General features: G+C 39.2%; 1 protein-coding gene across 14 annotated transcripts in view; it reads left to right on the top strand.

The window, feature by feature from the left end:
• LOC108107547 (protein alan shepard) overlaps nt 1-15,470 on the top strand; it is a 135,825-nt gene that overhangs the window by 50,373 nt on the left and 69,982 nt on the right. For 9 of the 14 annotated variants that reach the window (XR_001772443.2, XM_017215090.2, XM_041818036.1 and 6 more), the window contains exon 1: nt 13,502-13,735. Coding sequence is in view for 13 of the 14 variants with exons in the window: in XM_017215090.2 (XP_017070579.2) it covers nt 13,517-13,735 (219 nt within the window). In the remaining variant the exon portion in view is untranslated. Of the gene's footprint in view, nt 1-13,399; nt 13,736-15,470 lie in introns of those variants that run through there. The other 5 variants (XM_017215100.2, XM_017215101.2, XM_017215096.2 and 2 more) reach the window with 1 other exon arrangement.

Below are 15,470 nucleotides of genomic sequence, written 5' to 3'. Positions count from 1 at the left end.
CATACCTGTTCTCAAGTATGAGAGACTTCTATGGGGTTTTTTTTTTTTTTTTGTTGTCCTATTTCTGGTTCTGCATTATTATTATCATCGTCATCATCTGGCCAACTTGAGTGGCAAAAAACGGCTTGAAAGAATGCCTTTAGTGTACCACTCAATATTGCGTATACGCCGCATTGTTCACTATTCAGAGCGCATACCAACTTAATATCCCTCGTTAGTTTAAGACTAGATTTTATACGTGTGTTTTGTTTTTTTATGTTACGATAAAGTTTTCAGGCAATTCTATATAATGCTATAAACAGCTGCTGCCAAATGGTTTGGCTGTTCCCTTTCGGTTTTCAAGACTGAAATTGTTCTTGGCAACATGAGATTTTGATGTTTTCAGCTGCCTGACACTAACAGCTGTTGTCACATATATTCGATACTTGGGTTTCTATACTCCAAAATGGGTCGTGAAAGTATGTGATGTGGTGTTCTGTTACTAAAAAGGAAATATTAAGAATTTGAATATTGCTGAAAACTTCTTTAAGTGCCAGTAGAAAGATTATTTCTTACCATTTCGAATAGAGAACCTTCTCTAATCCTCCTAATAATCCTCTTTCATTTCCCATACACACTTCACTCCTTTTAATTACCAACTAATTGTTTGTTCTGGAAGATAAAATCTTTTAGCTTTTCTATTTTCCTTTACTTTTTGATTATTTCAACCTGATATCCGGGGAGTTTTTTTCTGCTGTTTACCCCCTTTTTTTTCTAGTCTCATTAAGCAGCCATTTCTCAAATTCTCTCGCACTGTGGAAGGACTTCCTTTTAGCTGCTGCTGCTCGATGTCCTGATTACTGGCAACTGCTTCCGTTTTTAATATTTATAATCCAGTGTAATTAAGACGAGAGCGCCAAAGAGTCGCGTACCAAAACGAAACGAGAAGAAAAATGTAGCATTAATTACCAGGAAAGCTTTTTATGGCAAGGACCCCAGGATCAGGCAGGGAAGAAAATATATATATATATGCCAAAAGGAAAGTGCATGAATATAAATGCGTATCACTTGAAAAATGTATAATTAGTGGCAGTTAATAACTTTTTCGCGAGTTCTCACGCACCGAAAGAGGTTGGACAAGCACCTCCCACGCCCCCAGCCACACGCACTAATTAAATATAAAGTGAAGTGAGAGGGGTTGGGACTGGGTGGAGTTGGCATAAAAATAATGGGGGTTGTTGATTCTGGCCAACCGTGCCATAAATTATAAAAGCCAAAAAGTATTTTTAGTTGACCTCAAGAGGGTTGTGAGAAGGCAGCTAGGAGAAACCGCAAAGGCAAGTTGACAAAGAGCAGAAAACGCTGAAAAATGCGTCTCAGATTGAGATAAGTTTCATCCCGGGGAAAACCCCCCTCTCTCTGTAGCTCATTCCACCTGCGAAAAGTCCTTTGCCGTTATTCTTGGCCTAATTTGTGGTTTTCCTTTTTGCCTTTTTTGGTCTAAATTAGCTTCATTATTGTAATTAACTTTGTTTGCTCAGCTCTCTGTCGCTGTCGTCGGTCTCTCTCTCTCGCCTTTTGTTAAATTTGCCAAATTAGTTATAGAGTTTTTCTTAGAGTAGGGGGTAGGGGGTAGGGTAGGAAGCTGCCTTTGATTGTTGCGTTTCCTTGGATAATTGAAAGGCTAAACAAATGGCAATCGATTGAGCTTTGGAATTGACTTTGATTTGATTAGATTTATCTCGCCCTAGGAACTTGACTTTTCTATTTTCATCTCAAATCGAACTCATTACAAAATGAAATTGGGAAATGTTCTTTGGCCAATTAAATACATTTTTCACTGCGATCAAATTTCCTTTTTTTGCTGGAAACATATGTAAGGTTTATTCTTGGGCCAAAACCCAAATCAAAATTCAATTCGTTTTATGTTTGAGAGTGTGTGAGTGAGCTCTGTGTGAGGGTCTCTCTGCTTCCGTTTCCGTTTTGTGGCTGCCACGTGGCTGACATGTTAAAAGCCTAAATAATTGCCAACATTTTATTTATTTATTTATTCTCTCCTCTTTTATTATTCTCTGGTTACCATCACAAAAAAAAGGTTTACGGTTTTTTTTTTATTATTTCTACAGCTGCCTTGACAAAAGTGTATTATAATTTTGATGAAGTGGCAGCGGCCAGGCGGATTTATAAATAAACAGAAATTTGAGGTTTTAAATAAAGCTTTGGCTTTGAGAAATAAACCTTAGGCACTGCCTTTTTTGGCTTGGCCCACGCCAAAAAACAAAATGTAGATGAAAATTGGGAAAACTGGGGGCCAAAATGCTCATAAACAATAATTACTTTTTGGTTTTGCCATGAAAAATAAGCATAAATAAGCATAAAGAGTGTAAGTTATAACCTTTGGCAAAAGTAAAGCTTTAATAAAGAAATTTGTCGCGAAATTAAATTCCCAGAAATTGCTACATAACACGACACATATTTCTTGACTTTCCATAACTCCCCTTTAAATTACCAAAGAATCTTTTATTTACACAAAAATTTTTAGTTCTATGAAACTTATTTTTCCTTTCCATTGTCGTAAAGACAGCCGTTTCCTCAAATTTCGCTGGCCTTCAATTAAAGGTTTCTGTTTCATGGAAAACTTCAGTTTTTTTTTTACAGACTTTGCCAGACGCGACAGTTTTCGCTTTATCAGTGTCTGTTTTGAGTTCGAAGACTTGACATCGTGCGCGTATTTTCGCAGATTGAAATTGATATAGAAAGCTAGATATATAGATAGAGATAGAGAAAGATATATCGATGCCATATTCATCTGGCTCTCGGCATGACTTTAGAGACATTCATGAGCGGCTGCTTCGTTTGTCATTGCTGCGATGGCATTTCAATTTGCCTGGCATGACGACCGATTTGCAGCAAGGGGTGGAGCCCATTGAGTTGGCTGATGGAAGTTTTAGTGCACTGCCAGCCAACACCAACAATCATCAGCATCAGATCCAGCAACAACAGCAGCAGCAGCATCGCCAACGCAATCACAATCAATTTGCAGAGGGCCAAAATCACCAGCAGCAGCAGCAGCAACAGCAATATCCATCCAGCATTTCACCGGGGATTCCAACGACCTCCTGGCGTTACCATGGCCAGGATCTCGTCTCTTCTATTGGTGGACATTATGTGAGTTATTTGCTAATTGCCGCAGACGAAATGAAAAACAAAATGCGGTCGGGAAAATCATTGGAAAACTTTGCTCTTGACGTGGGCGTGGCAGAAACATGTCAAACCGCGCGCACCAACATGACAGCCAAACAACAAAAACTGTAAAATGGAAAAAAAAAAATGGGAAAAAGGGAAAACCAAAAAGCATTGCCTTTGGTTTACATTTCCAAATGAGTGCTAAACACTTTGCTGACTTTGACAGGCAGATTTTCACTGGAGTGATTTATTTAAGCTGTTTTTTTTTTGTTTGAGCTTTTAAAATCTGTTTAAAAATTCCACTAATCTGGTTGACTTTCCAGCTTTTCTGATTGATTGAAGTTTTATTACTATCCCAACTTCAATATCTATTAAAATTTCCACAAATTTATCAAGGTTTTCCTTTACTTTCCATCGATTTATTTCAACTCTCAGTCGTAAGAATTTCCCTTCAGTAATTTCGGAAAAAAAGTTCATTGTTATTGACAAACAAGCGACATTGTGCGGCTTTGATTGTCATCCTGGCTGGCTGGCTAGGATGCACACCAATACAGGGCCACACCTCAGCTGTGTTCCGTTTGCCGCATCTCGACGGCTCCTCTTTTCCCTTTTTCCCTTTGCCCTGTTGCCAACCCGCCTGTCTGTGGCTTTTTCCGTCTTCGTGCGCTTTGGACGTGTTGGGACACCACTTAATTTCCGGCAATGCGAGTCACGTACGCTCCATCCTGCCTTTATGTGCAATGACATTTTCATTTTGTTCACACTCACCAACACACACACACACACTAACACACGTGCACTATGCAGAGACATGTTACAAAATGGCAAACACTTTTTGGCCTTGCAAAAAGTTTTTGTCAACTCATTTTGTTGCAATTTGCACAAACTCTAAAACAAAAAACAGAAGCAGAAGAAGCCAACGACGACGACGACGACGACTAGGAGAAACTCGATTAGTTTTAATTAAAACAACATTGAGGGGGAATAGGGGGTAAAAACCTAGAGAAAAGCTGAAAATTCTGAGCCCAAAGAGTTGCACGATTCAATTGCAGGCTTCTTTTGCGGTCAAGTAGCGAGTTTGGGGCTTTTCCTTTGCCATTTTCCTTTAATTACACGCTAACAAGGAAACTAGGCACAAAAAAACTTGAATAGATGAAAACAGATTTTTCCGCGGAAAAAAAAGCCAACCAGACCGGAAGATTAGTGCCAAAACTGAGAAGAAAAAAAAACGATAAAAGTGGACAATCTTCATGGAACTTTGTGTTGCCTTTGAAATGCGATTCTTGTTTGGCTTTTCTTGGTGCGTATCATAATCGAAGGCAAGCCCACCGCAGAACTCTAGTCATATCCGATTTAATGAGGGGATGGGGGTTTTTCCCACACCCTTAACTGTTTGCCATCATCATCATGATCATCGATTTGTTTACATTAAGCGGAAACCATTTGTTTACTTTGGCCCTGTGCTCTGTGTTGGCTGGTTTTTTTCCTTTGGCGAAATGAAATTACATCCGTCAAACGTGTTTGGAATTCCAAAAAAGGAAAAAAGGGGCAAAAATAACAAGGCTTTCTAGGTATTTGAGGTATTTTGGAATTAGAAACTTTAAGTAAGCAGGAAAAGTGATGAGGATTCTGGGAATTAGAGTCAGCAGTTGGTTGTAAGCTTCTAAGAAAGTCTGGAAAGGAAACGAAGTTCGGAAAAATATAAGTTTAAACCACAGAATCTAAGATTTTCTTTAGTAAAATAGTTTAATAGTTTATTTTCATCTCTTAACTCCAACAAACTTTATCTTTCTGGTCTTTACAATTTACTAAAAATAATTCCAAAAGCTTATAAATTTCATATTTATGGAATTTCAAAGGGGGGGCCATAACCGCCTCTCGTGGCAATTACACATCCTAAATTGGATAATTTTCACAGACAGACCTTGCAGCTTTTCGCACACACTTGAGAAAATAATTTTCCAGTTGCCCGCCACTCGAAATGCAAAAAGGCAGAACCAGAAATTATAATTAAATTTTGCGTTTTGCATTAGCTCCTCTCTCTCTCTCCTCTCTCAAGAGGGTTTAAGGGCTATCTAAGCCCCTGCTGCCATGCCCTTTCTGTCTGCGGTTTGAGCGTTGAGCTCTGTATGACAGAGATGGCAAACCGCTAGACAAAAGACCAAACAAGACAAATAAAAATACAGAAGAACAAAAAAAGAAAGACACAATGTAGATGGGCGGAAAAGCGTGCAGCTGGGGTTTTGCCACTCAACGTGGGAGTTTTTGGTAGAGCGAAGATTTATTGGCCGGGACCGAAAGGAGGATTACCCGAGAGCGACAGGATACTTGTTACCATAAAGCCGCTTAAAGATTTTCATTTCCCAGCCATACAAAAAAGGAAAGAGAAAATAAAAAGAAAATACAAAGTAAAAGCAAAGGCGAAACAAAAGCCGTGGCGAAGACAAATAATTAATTTTATATGGTCAGTCGTTGTTGTTGTTATTGTTGTTTGGTTTTTAATTTCGAATGGTAAAAACTTTAATTGGTTTCGCTGCTGATAAATTTACTTCATAATTTGTTTGGGTTTTTAATTGTTTTCCAAGGGGGTGGGGAAGAGGGTGTATAAAATTTCATAGCCTGCTTTTGGGCCATTGAGCTTGTAATGTGCCGCGTGCGCATTAAAAATTCAATAAAAATACTCACTAAATATAAATGCAATAGCCAGCAAACCCCAAAAAGACCCAGCAGCCGTGGAGAGCGTTAAAAATTTTCATTAAAACTAAAATTACAATTTCACTGGCAAGCGGGCGGCGAGCGGGATAAAGTTGGGTTGGGGGGTTGGGAATTTATGATGCTTACGTGACCGCTGAAAGGGGGCTTAAATGATGGCTTAAATGAGTCGTGCCTGGCTGGCATAAGTTCGCCATTTCCCTTTCAAACAACCGACGAACCAACCAGCCAACCCACCTACAGACCCTGCGCTGCATTTGCCAGTTGCATTTGAATTTATTAACAAAAGTTGGCCCACGTCCAGTCGACTGGCAGGAAAACTACAAGTGAAATGTAATTTTACGGCTGGGCCTAAAATAAATAACAGTTTCTAGCAGGATGCTAGCTGCTGGGTTTTGCCTTTTTTGGTACGTGAATATTTTGAAATTATTTTTCATTGTTGAAATTCCCATTGGGCCCAGCGAAAGGTTAAATTACTAAATTGCATTTGGCCAGTGCACATTTTCTGATTTCTGATGAAAGCAAATTAAATTCCCTTTAAATAGAAAATATTTTCCAGCCTGAAAATTGAATTTGTTATGTAATGAGGAAATAGAATTTAAAATTAAATTTGGTTATGGGATTTTTGGGATATTAAAATATAAATATTGAAAATGCTTTTTAGAAATTATTTTGTAATTTGGGATTCTACCATTTCGATGATATGAGAAATCTGTGTCTTTGTTTGCTGTTTGAAAAATCAAAACTAAATTAAGATGAATCAAAATTCCAAAAAAAATCTCCACATTTTATATATTTTCACAGTGTATCACCCTTGTCCAATGCCATTTTGTTGAATTTCCACGTTACAAATAAAATATAATCATAAATAACCCGGAAAACATCTGTTTGCTAAGTTTTCTTTCCCCGCCGTAAGAAATCACTTAGTGCTGAAAAAGTTTCTTCATTTTCCCCTCGATTTTTCTGTTTTGTTTTTTTGTTGTTTTGACTGCTGGTGGGTCACCCCCAAACCATCTTCTCCGCCCTCCCCCCCAAAAAAAGGCGTTAAAGGCTTAGATGTATTTTCCTCACCTAACACTCCCAGTTTTCCCTCCCCCCCCTATTTGCCTCACCCGTTTTGACTGCTGGAAATGTAATTTTGTCGTAAATGTCATTTTTTATGTTGTTTCGTTCTTTTGTCGCTGTCGTCTGCAATTGTTTTTGTTGTGCGTTATTTTGTTGGCCAAAAAAACAAAACAAAAAAAAAGAGAAAAGAAAAAATAAGCTCAAGAAAAATGTGTTCAAATCAGTGGCAGCTAAGCCTTTCCACCCAATTTCCCAACCCCCTGCTATACGACGACATTTCAACTCGTTCATTTTATTGGATTTCTTGCTGCTTAAGACTTTTCTCCGCTTTTCTTTCGGGGGGCCTCTGTTGGTTGTTACATTTAATGAAAATTTGTTGGCAACGCGAAAGAAAGGCGTGGAAAATTTTAAATTGATTATTGCACAGGCAGGGGAGCAAAAAGGCATAGCAAAAGGAAATATCCTGATGGTTTTCCCTCACTGCATGAGATTTTCTTCGGGGGGGGATCTCTGCCCAATGTTTGTCGAGCAATGTAATATATTATCGTTTATGATGTTAAACATAAAACTTGCACGCTTCGCCGAATGAATTTTGGTTGGGTGCTGCTGCCTCCTAGTACCTGGCCAGCAGCTCTCATCCTCTCATCCACTTTTATGCCTCACTTGCCACGTGCTCATAAAATAAACGCCCCAAGATGGATTGCCTCCCCCTTTGGTCATTCATCCATCCGAATGGTAATCTCGATCCGTTGGGAGAGTTTTCCCTGTTTCCCTTTTTTTTATCATTTTGCATAATGGCAATTGTAGACATTTTGATTCGCTTGTTTTATAGTCGTTTTAGTTGCGGAAAAGCTTGCTTTATGGCCCAATTTGGAAAATGAATTATGTCATTGATTTTGTTTTGGGGGGTTTTATATTTTTGCAAATAAGTCATTGCTGGGGTTTATGGCTCAGTTAGTAGGAGTTACTAGAGTTATCCTATAAATCTAGATTCGAGGAAAGCTTTTTCCTGCCTTGCGTTTCCAATTAAAACAAAATAAACAGCTTTTCTTTATCCCCAAGAAAGCGGGTTTTGGTTTAAAACTAAAATTCATCTTAAATCGCCTTTCAATTTCCCAAAAAATGTTTGCATAAAATTTTCCAAACAACAAATAGTGGCAGAATCTAGCCGACAAAACAAATTTTTTCCTTCATTTACAAGCCATACATATTCATGCCGCAAACCCTTCCGCAAGGCAGTTGGGGGGGGAGGGGGAAGTATAAATAAAAGAATTTCGAAAAAAGAATCAGAGAAAGGCTTTCCCTTTTATTTTCACCTCTCCCCTTCCTATGAAAGTCGGATAGAAAAATATGCAAAATAGGCAGGAAAAGTTGCATATCATATGCACTCACACACATACACTCACACTCACACTCAAACTCACACTTACTCATACACATGAAAGCAGTTTTCTGCTGCGCCTCATTTTCATTTTTAGCTGCAGCTTTTCTTCTGCCTGCCTGCTGCCTATTTTTAGCCCTCGAGAGTTGCAATCCTTGTCTATATATTCCGCCCACTTCTCATCCCTTAAGCGCTTTTTGCTCGTGAATTTTTATGCAGCGAGAAGAGTGGGTGGTTGGGTTTTTCATAGGACAATACGAAAATTTAATTTACCGCATAGAATTAAAATAGGCAAAAAAAGTCCGGAAAAAATAAGCGAAAATTTTGCGCCTGAAAGGCAGCAACAAAATGAAGGAAAATCCTTTTGTTTTCCGCTCTTGCGCCTACCCAAGCCTCCACCCCCCCAACCATGGAAAATCCCACGCCTTTTCCCTCGAGACATTGTTGTTTTTGTTGTTTGTGCTGCCCACGCCACTGCCGTCGGTTTTAATTATGGAAAAAGTTTTTGCTTTATTTAGTTTAAACAATAAGTGGTTGGAAAATATGAATCATACAAAGAGACAGCTATATATCTATGTGTGTGTGTTTGTGTGTGTGTCTGTCTATGAGTGTGTGCAAACATTTCTTGAGGAAAATGCAAATATTTTTTGTTTCAGACTTTTCCACCTTCGTCGTCGTTTTTTGGTTGCCTTTGGATGTGGCAAGTGAGTCGTGAGCCGAGTCCCAGTTTTGTTTGCAGTTTTTCATCTGTTTTTCCATCTGCCATTCAACTAGTTTTTGCATTAAGTAATTTGAAAATGTTTTTTTATAAAAGGGTATTAAGGGGTAGTTTCGTTTTTTAAAAGGTGTTAAGGGAAAGGGATGACTGAAATAAATTTAAAATGCGTTAAAATATCATTTACCTACTTTTTAGTCAACTTTTTTCTAGAATTTCCCTATCATTTTAATTAAATAAATTTCACTCATTTAATTCTATTTAAATTCTTTAACCTTCTTAAAGTATCTAGAACTCTGGCTTTCCACTTCCCCCTTCTTTTTCGGCCACATTATACCAACTCACGTATTTCCATTCGCCCGCAGCCAAATCGAATTTGCGCATAAATTTTCAAAAAATGACAATAAAAATGACAAAGGCACCTCGTCGTTGCCACGAAGCTACACCAGCAACAACGACCGCTAATCACAAAGCGTTTATCAGTGGATATCCTCTGCCTTTAGCCCCCAAACTCTCTGCCGAAACCCCACAAAAGACAGCCCCCGCTACCATTCCAACTGCGTGCCTCCTGTCTCTCCACCTGTCAGTTGGTAATAAATTATTATCATTAATATTTTGCGCTTGATTTTGCCTCCAGGAAGGACTATCGCCGGATAACGGCTGAAAGGACCAAAACGAAACGTTTTTTGCATAAAAATTAAGCGAACACCAATATCAGCGTCAGAGAAGAGCCGTATTTTTTGGGGTAATAGAATACAGAACAAAAGCGTCAACAGAAATGTTTGAGACACGACCAAATTACGAGCCAGGATAGGTTGTAGAAGCACTGGGAAAAATATTGAATTTTTAAGGATTTTCTAAATTAAAATTTTTAAAAAGTATTTGACTTTTTATTTCTAAATTAAGATATTTTAGGAATTCTCATTTTGTAAGACATATTTAACCCAATATATCTTTATAAAATCTTCTAATTTCTGTCAGTGTTCTCTGTGTGTGTGCGTGAGTCGGAAAAACTTTACAAACACCCTCGAAGTGCACGCGATAATGGCTCCCAATTTGGTAATTAATCACGTCCTCGTTTCTATTCTCGCTCCTTTTTCCTTTTTCTCGCCAAAAACAGCCACAGCTGCCCATTAAGGCTCAGAGGATGTAGGCCAGCCACCTAGGCTTCATATTTTCCATTAGCTTTCCATTCATATACGAGGTGTGTTCAAAAAGTAAGGTGACTCTTCAAATTTCGCGAATTTCAAATTTTTCGATTATCGAAACCTTTTAGAAGTTATACGAGGTGTGTTCAAAAAGTAAGGTGACTTTTCAAATTTCAAATTTTTCAAATTTTTCGATTATTTTCAGTTTTGGGAACAAGAAAAAGTCACATGGGGCCAAATCCGGTGAATATGGTGGCTGAGGCATTATTGTGGTGTTGTTTTTGGCCAAAAAATCCAAATCCTTTGATCCATATTTTTCGATAGCAAAAAATCGCCGAGCTCGCAAAACAACTTGTAACTTTACGCCTCTCACAACCAAACAAAAGAGGATGTTCCATTGAAACTTGGTACAGATGTTAGGGAAGAGTGTACCAATATAACAAAACAAAAAAATCGATAATCGAAAAATTTGAAATTCGCGAAATTTGAAGAGTCACCTTACTTTTTGAACACACCTCGTACATACATACATACCTATACCTATACCTACCTGTGTGTAGAGAAATTTTCCAGCCGCTAGACGTCGTTGCAGCAGTCAACGTTAAAATTAAGCGAATTTGAACGAACGATAAAATAATTACCTTTATGATTATTTTCAGTGGCCATAGGGTTTGAGGCTATTTTCCTGAGGTGGGTAGAGGAGCTATATATATATATATATGCTTGTGGGGCTTGGCTAAAATGTGCCAAACGTGTCTAATTTAGCGGCTTAAATTTATAGCATTTGTGCGCTTAAAATGTTTGGCTATTCCATTTTATGACCCACCGAAGGCAATTGATGGGCGTTACGAAATGGTGGTGTTTTCTCCTGCCAGGGAAAAATCGCAATAAATGGGGAAATGTGTGAGGGGGGAAAATGGATTTGAAGTCAACTTTTAAGGGGAATCTATGGTGTCAATGTGTTGGCAATTTGTACATGGATTTTTGAAGCATACTTTTTGGGTGATTAGGTGAGGGAAAATAAAAAAGGAAAGAAAGGTCTTAAATCGAAGAGTTATTTTATATATATTCCAGTTTATAGCTTTTGGGAGTACTAAAAAATAAACATAAATTCATTTATTTTTGGTATTTAAAATCTAATGAAAAGATTGGTAGACCAAAAAGATATTATTTTGGGAAAAACTTTAAGAATGTGTCTCTAAAGACTCATTTTCCTTTTATTTCCCTCTAAATTTTCACAATTTTCTTAACAAACATCTGCAAAACACACACACACACACACACCCACATAAAAGTAAATAAATTTTTAATGTCTGGCATTGCTTTCAGCTAGCACGTACGTACCTTTTTGCCTGAAAAATCCAATTCTTTGGTCTGAAGTTTATGTCAAAATGCTGTCACGCCTTTCACGATTTTACCAATGCATATTTTCTCTACCCGCTCTTTACGTTTTTCCACTTGGCAAGCACACACGTTCGTCCTCGTCCTCGTCCTCGTCCTCTTACTCCACTCCAATTCGAATGGCAAACCATTATTACTCGTTCTCTGCCATTTAACTGCCAAATTACAGGCACCCACAGAGCTCAGCCTTCGTTTCCCGCAAACCGCATTCGAATTGCGTGCCCACGAAAATTAACTGAAAAAGTGAAGCCACCTCCAAAAAAAAAAAAAAATCAGGAAAATGTCGAAAAATAGGGTGAAAAACAAACTGAAAATCAAATATTTGCCATATTTTGCAATTGGAAAATCAGCGACAGCACGCAAGGGGCTGCCAACGCTGAATCCTTTTTAGGAACCAGGACATACACACACCCACACACACACACACACACACGAGTTCCTTCCCTACCTCAATCAGGCTGAAAATAAAAATGGCGGAGTGCTCGTTTGTTTCCGGTTTCGTTGCATTATTTGGGCTTTTTAGATTTTGTTTTTATGCCAACGCAAGATTCGACAAAACGACAGTAGGAATCCCCACCAAAAACATCACATTTTTCACCTTGTATATTTCAGTGGAATATAAATTTTGATATGTGTGTGTGTGTGTGTAACCACAGAGGCGGCTTTATTTGTGTTTATGCCAAGTGACCCCAAAGAACTGCTGAGGGAGTGCGCAGAAACAGAAAAAAGAAATGGCCCAAAGCAACAAATGCATTTGCAATGCAAAACTGGAGCACACATTCGCACAGGAAGCGACCCGGCAGCAAGGACACCCGGCGACTGTTGCATCTGTCCACGCCTACTATGTCTCTGCCTCCTGCACTTCCTCATGTGCTGAATTCTGAGGGAGTGAACTGGGGAGTTAGGCAGGGGAATTATTTATAGCAGGCATGTTTCTATATAGATACCCTGTTATTTCTTTAAGGTAAAGGCAATAGGTATTTTATGGGGGAATTTTTGAGTTTTCTTACAGGTTAAAGAATAATTTGTGTCAATTTTATAGCTGTAAAAATATTTATAAAATATAATTTCTTAGATTGAAATTTTTTATACCGAAAAGTATGTTTAAACTTTGAAGTTCTTGAAGGTTTTCTTTGTAAAAATTCATAATAATGGTTAAAAAACTTAAAAGTTTTTCATTTTATGAAAAAACACAGCCAAAAACTTGTTTAAGTCCAAAAATGTTGCTTAACTTTGCTTAAATTCAAATAAATTATTATCTAAATTCTCTAAAAACTTATTTAAATATTAAAAATATAAAATTTTCATATCAAGATTACAGAGTATTAAGCCTCTTCGACCTCTTCTTTTTATTATCATTTTGCATTGAATGAGCAACTGGCACTCAATAAAACAAAATCTCCCCTGCCATGATTCATATGCACTGCCTGCCATGTGTGTCTGTATGGTATGTGTGCGTGTGTGTGTGTGCATTAGAACGGATGTCATGGCGGTTTTTCTAGCGGTAAACAAAAGCTTTACAGCCGAGTCGCAGCTGCCGCTCTGTGGTTTTTATTTACGCCAAAACAAAAACCCCGTGCAAAACCAGATTATTTATGCCGAAACTAAACCACACACAGTGGAAAACCCCAGCAAATGTCCGTTCCATATCGTCCACCTCACTGGTTTTTTATAGACTTACTCATAAATAGTAAACTTCAACGGAAAATACAATATTTTAAGCCATAAAATTCCATTTCTATAGTAGAAATCTAAGTTAGTTTAATGATTAAAAAGTGTGTTGATTTAATATATATTTTCATAATTTTCCAGGGGAGCTCGTCTAGCGCCGCCGCCGCACCGCCAACACCGCGCAGCGCCTTTCCCGGCGCCCCGCTAACCGCCTCAGCCGTCGCACTCAAAGGCGCCCTACCCCAGCGGCCACCGGCCATGACAAGTCCCGCAGCTGCCGCCGCTGGCGCCGCTTTGGCCGCCGGTGCACCATATCGCGGTGCCGCCAGCTGGACCCCGCAGGGTTATGCCCCGGCCGCAGCCGCTGCGGCCGCTGCTGTTGCCCAGCAGGCAGCCTACCGTTATACGGCGCCGCTGCCACAGCCGGCATATGCCGCCTATACGCCGCACACGGCCACCACACCGGCCACAACCACGGTGAGTAGTAGGTTTTGGAAAGTGAATTCAAGATTGTTTTCTGTTAAGGAAAATCTGATAAAAATTCTTCATAAATATTCAAATTTAGTTACAATTTCTTAGGTTTCCTCACTTTTTCAACTCCTTGCCATTACCCCTTAGAATATTTGACTAAATCCATTATCAAATCAAAAGATTGCAGGACTGACGAAAAGTTCCCCCAACTCAGAGCTGGCCGAAAAATCCACTTTGATGAATTCTTCAATTCGTGTCTAATGGTGTGCATAATCGAAAATTTATGTCCGTCCATCAGAATGCAAATGGAACTCGAGTGTTTTTACACTTTTCCAAGAACTACCTCTATTAAGTTGCTGTTCTTAGTCCTGCTGTCGCGCTTCCATTTGATTTCAACTTATTGACTGTCAAGTGTAGTTCCTCAGTTTGACAGGAGAGTGTAAAGGGGATGGTCTCTCAGTTATTGAAAATTGCTGAAGCAGCAATTTATTTATGGCCCTCACTGTTTACCCATTCAAGTTATTTGTCCTGGGTCCGCTATCTTAGCTTGAGGAGGCCTCTCTCTCTGCAATACTCATTTACCCTAGCTCTAGAGGCTCTTACTTACTCTTACTTTCTGATTCTTCTTTCTGGCAACTAAAAAAAAGGCCTCTCTTTCTCTACGAAAGGGCATTCATGCCCTCAACTTAATTAATTTGCCTGGCCCTCGTTTTGATTTGTGTCCTATGTTTGGTGGAGAATAGAAACTGAAATCCCAGTCAAGTCCCAGTCCTTGGGGCAATCAATTAGCCTGTAGTCTGTGGTTTTTCACACTCGGACATTCATCAAAGTCGAGTCCTGGCGCTCTGTCTGCTCTCTCTCTCTTCCCCTTTGGTCATTTTCAATTTGAAAGTCAGACAACAGCCGCAGTATCAGCAGCATCATTAATAACGAACAATTAAGAATTTCATGGATAAGAGTTGACAAGTCGAAACTGCGGCCTGTGTGCCATCGACTTAATCAGCATTATCTGGGCTCCAACTCATTTCCCCATTGCTTTGCGCCACCCTGTTACCACCCTGAGGCTAAAAAGTTCACTGCTGTGCAAATAAAATCCCATGCCCCATGCTCCGTGCTTTATGCCCCACGCCGAACGATTGAATTGATGGGGTAAGAGAGAGAGAGAGAAAGGGGGGGAAGAGGCATCATCATGACGAATGATGTTCGCTGGTTCTGACAAATTTACCAAAACCAACCCCGTCACAGCTTGTTATGTGCTATCTCTTTGGCAGAGTTTTCAATTTGATTTACAAATGATTTTCGAATTCGAAGGCAAAGCTGCTAAGAGCAAAATTCGCAGCCTTACAAGAAGGTTTTCGCCTTTCGTCGTTTTTCTATTTTATTTTTTTTTCCCTGCCACCCCTTTTTTCTTTCGTCCTGTTGATGGTGATGGCCGCCCGAAGGCAGAACAAGTTCTAATAAATGCGCCGAAAAAGTGCTGAAAATAAACGAGCAAATAAATAACCAGTCACAGAACGAAAGCGCGCCAAACCTACCAACCACCACCCCCTCAGGTAGTTTTTCTTCCTTGGCTCGAAAAATTCTTGCATTTTTCTTGGTTTTCGTGGCCTGCGGGCCACTCAGATGCCTCCTACTTTTATTTTTATTTGGCTGGGGCTTTGCCATGACTCCTTCCTCCCGACAGTCGCCATTCCATTCATTCATTCATTCAACGTCGTCAATGGCAGTTAAATAATCCAAA

Source organism: Drosophila eugracilis, unplaced genomic scaffold (genome assembly GCF_018153835.1).
Source record: "Drosophila eugracilis isolate 14026-0451.02 unplaced genomic scaffold, ASM1815383v1 contig_2088, whole genome shotgun sequence".
NCBI classification, from domain to species: domain Eukaryota; kingdom Metazoa; phylum Arthropoda; class Insecta; order Diptera; family Drosophilidae; genus Drosophila; species Drosophila eugracilis.
This window is presented reverse-complemented; position numbering and strand designations above follow the sequence as displayed.